Consider the following 1601-nt stretch of genomic DNA (forward strand, 5'->3'; position numbering starts at 1 on the left):
GGACTCTATCTCTAACTCAAACTGAACTAAATCTAAAGATACATGGCCCACATGGCCCAAATGCTCACGCAGGAGCCGATTCGTAAGCCTCCTTCAATTTCTTCATTAAGGCCAACTCACTCGCGTCCCATTAATTAACCTGTTAATTTATGGCGATAACACATGCCCCTGGTTTTGGCAATGATAATTCCAAAACCACTCCGTCACTTCACCTTCCCGTTGATTCTTCATTAAAACGCACAACAACCGCCATGGAAGACACAACGTCTCTGCAACTGGCTCCTCATAAAATGTGAAACTGCTGATCCGTCTTCCACGTTTTTTACTATTTAATCTCACCTCGAATCGAATCCTTTCTCCACAAACTCATCTTCTCCCCGAAGCCAAACAGCGCAGAAAATCCCAAACCTTCAGTAGCCATGGCGATCTCTTCCTCATCCGGCTCCAACTTCATCAACTATCCTTCTTCACCTCCCCCTTCTTCTTCAAGCTCCTCCGCCTCCTCCCTCGACTCTATTTCTGAGAGCCGGGAGTCGACGCCAGAGTACGACCTGACAGCGGCGTACGAGGTGCTCGCCCCTCTTTACTGGGATGCAGAGGAGTTCGATTTCAGGGTCGTCTCTGAAGACGACGAGCCCAAAACCGACGACGAAGACCTCCGGCTCCTGTTCCAGGAAGAGCCGGAGGAGAAGAGCGACGATTGCTTCTCCTGGGACGGAGCCGACTCCTCCTCGGAAGAAGAAATCGACTCCTCCTCTGTTGAGGAGGACCCGATGGTCGACAGGGCCTTCCGGTTCCTTGGCTCCTCCGAGGAGGAGAGCAAGGAAGACAGTGATGGCGGCGGCCGCCGCTGGAGCAGCGACGACGAAGCCAGCAACGGCAGCAGCGCCGACGAGAGCAGCGGCAGCGACGATGACGGCGACGATAGTAGTAGCGGAGACGTGCTGGCGTGAAGCCCCGAGCGCCGTAGGCATTAGGCACCTACGGGTGGTAGGAAGTACTGTAGGAGTAGTACTGTAGCATAGATTGAGCCGAAGGATTCAACCTTTGTCAAATCGGCTCTTTTGCTTGTAAAATTCAACTTCAATGAAATCCCTTAATTTTTAATCGTTTGGTCGGATTCCTCCTAAAAAAGCCGATGGCATCGCACCAGGCTTTACTAATATCCAAGAGCCGACAAAATTCAAAATTGGAAGTAACCCGCACAAGAACAGAACATCACTTCCACTCTGAATCCAACTCGAAATAGACACTCCAAATCCGAGCGTAATTCGAGAATCCCACTCCATAAGTTCGAGCAAAGACTCGCAAAGCATCCATAATTCGAACCAGAGCCCGCAAAACGACCAAACCCTAAGTCAGCAGATCTGAACCATGGCGGACTCTACAGCTCAAACAGCGAATTCTTCAATCGACGATGCGGCAATCTGTGGCCTGAAGGTAATAATCAGCCTGCCCTTTTAACTTTCTTTAGCTCATTAAACCTCCAACAAATTAAACTCTGAAATATGACACCATATGTAAATTTCTGAATCTCTGAACTCCAGATGTCAGACATCCTTCTGCCGCATCCTTCCAATCCCAAATCCTTTTGTCTTGGC

The 1601-nt window shown here is 49.7% G+C and overlaps 1 protein-coding gene across 1 annotated transcript; it reads left to right on the top strand.

Annotated features, from left to right (window-relative positions):
• Nucleotides 1-419: 419 nt before the first annotated feature.
• LOC120707759 lies at nt 420-953 on the top strand. Its single transcript, XM_039992764.1, has one exon. The coding sequence runs from the start codon at nt 420-422 to the stop codon at nt 951-953; it is 534 nt and encodes a 177-aa protein (XP_039848698.1).
• Nucleotides 954-1601: the final 648 nt, after the last annotated feature.

This window comes from Panicum virgatum, chromosome 5K (assembly GCF_016808335.1).
Source record: "Panicum virgatum strain AP13 chromosome 5K, P.virgatum_v5, whole genome shotgun sequence".
NCBI classification, from domain to species: domain Eukaryota; kingdom Viridiplantae; phylum Streptophyta; class Magnoliopsida; order Poales; family Poaceae; genus Panicum; species Panicum virgatum.

Coding starts and splice junctions, on each gene's coding strand:
- LOC120707759 (XM_039992764.1), top strand. CDS start 420: ATGGCGATCTCTTCCTCATCCGGCTCCAACTTCATCAACTATCCTTCT.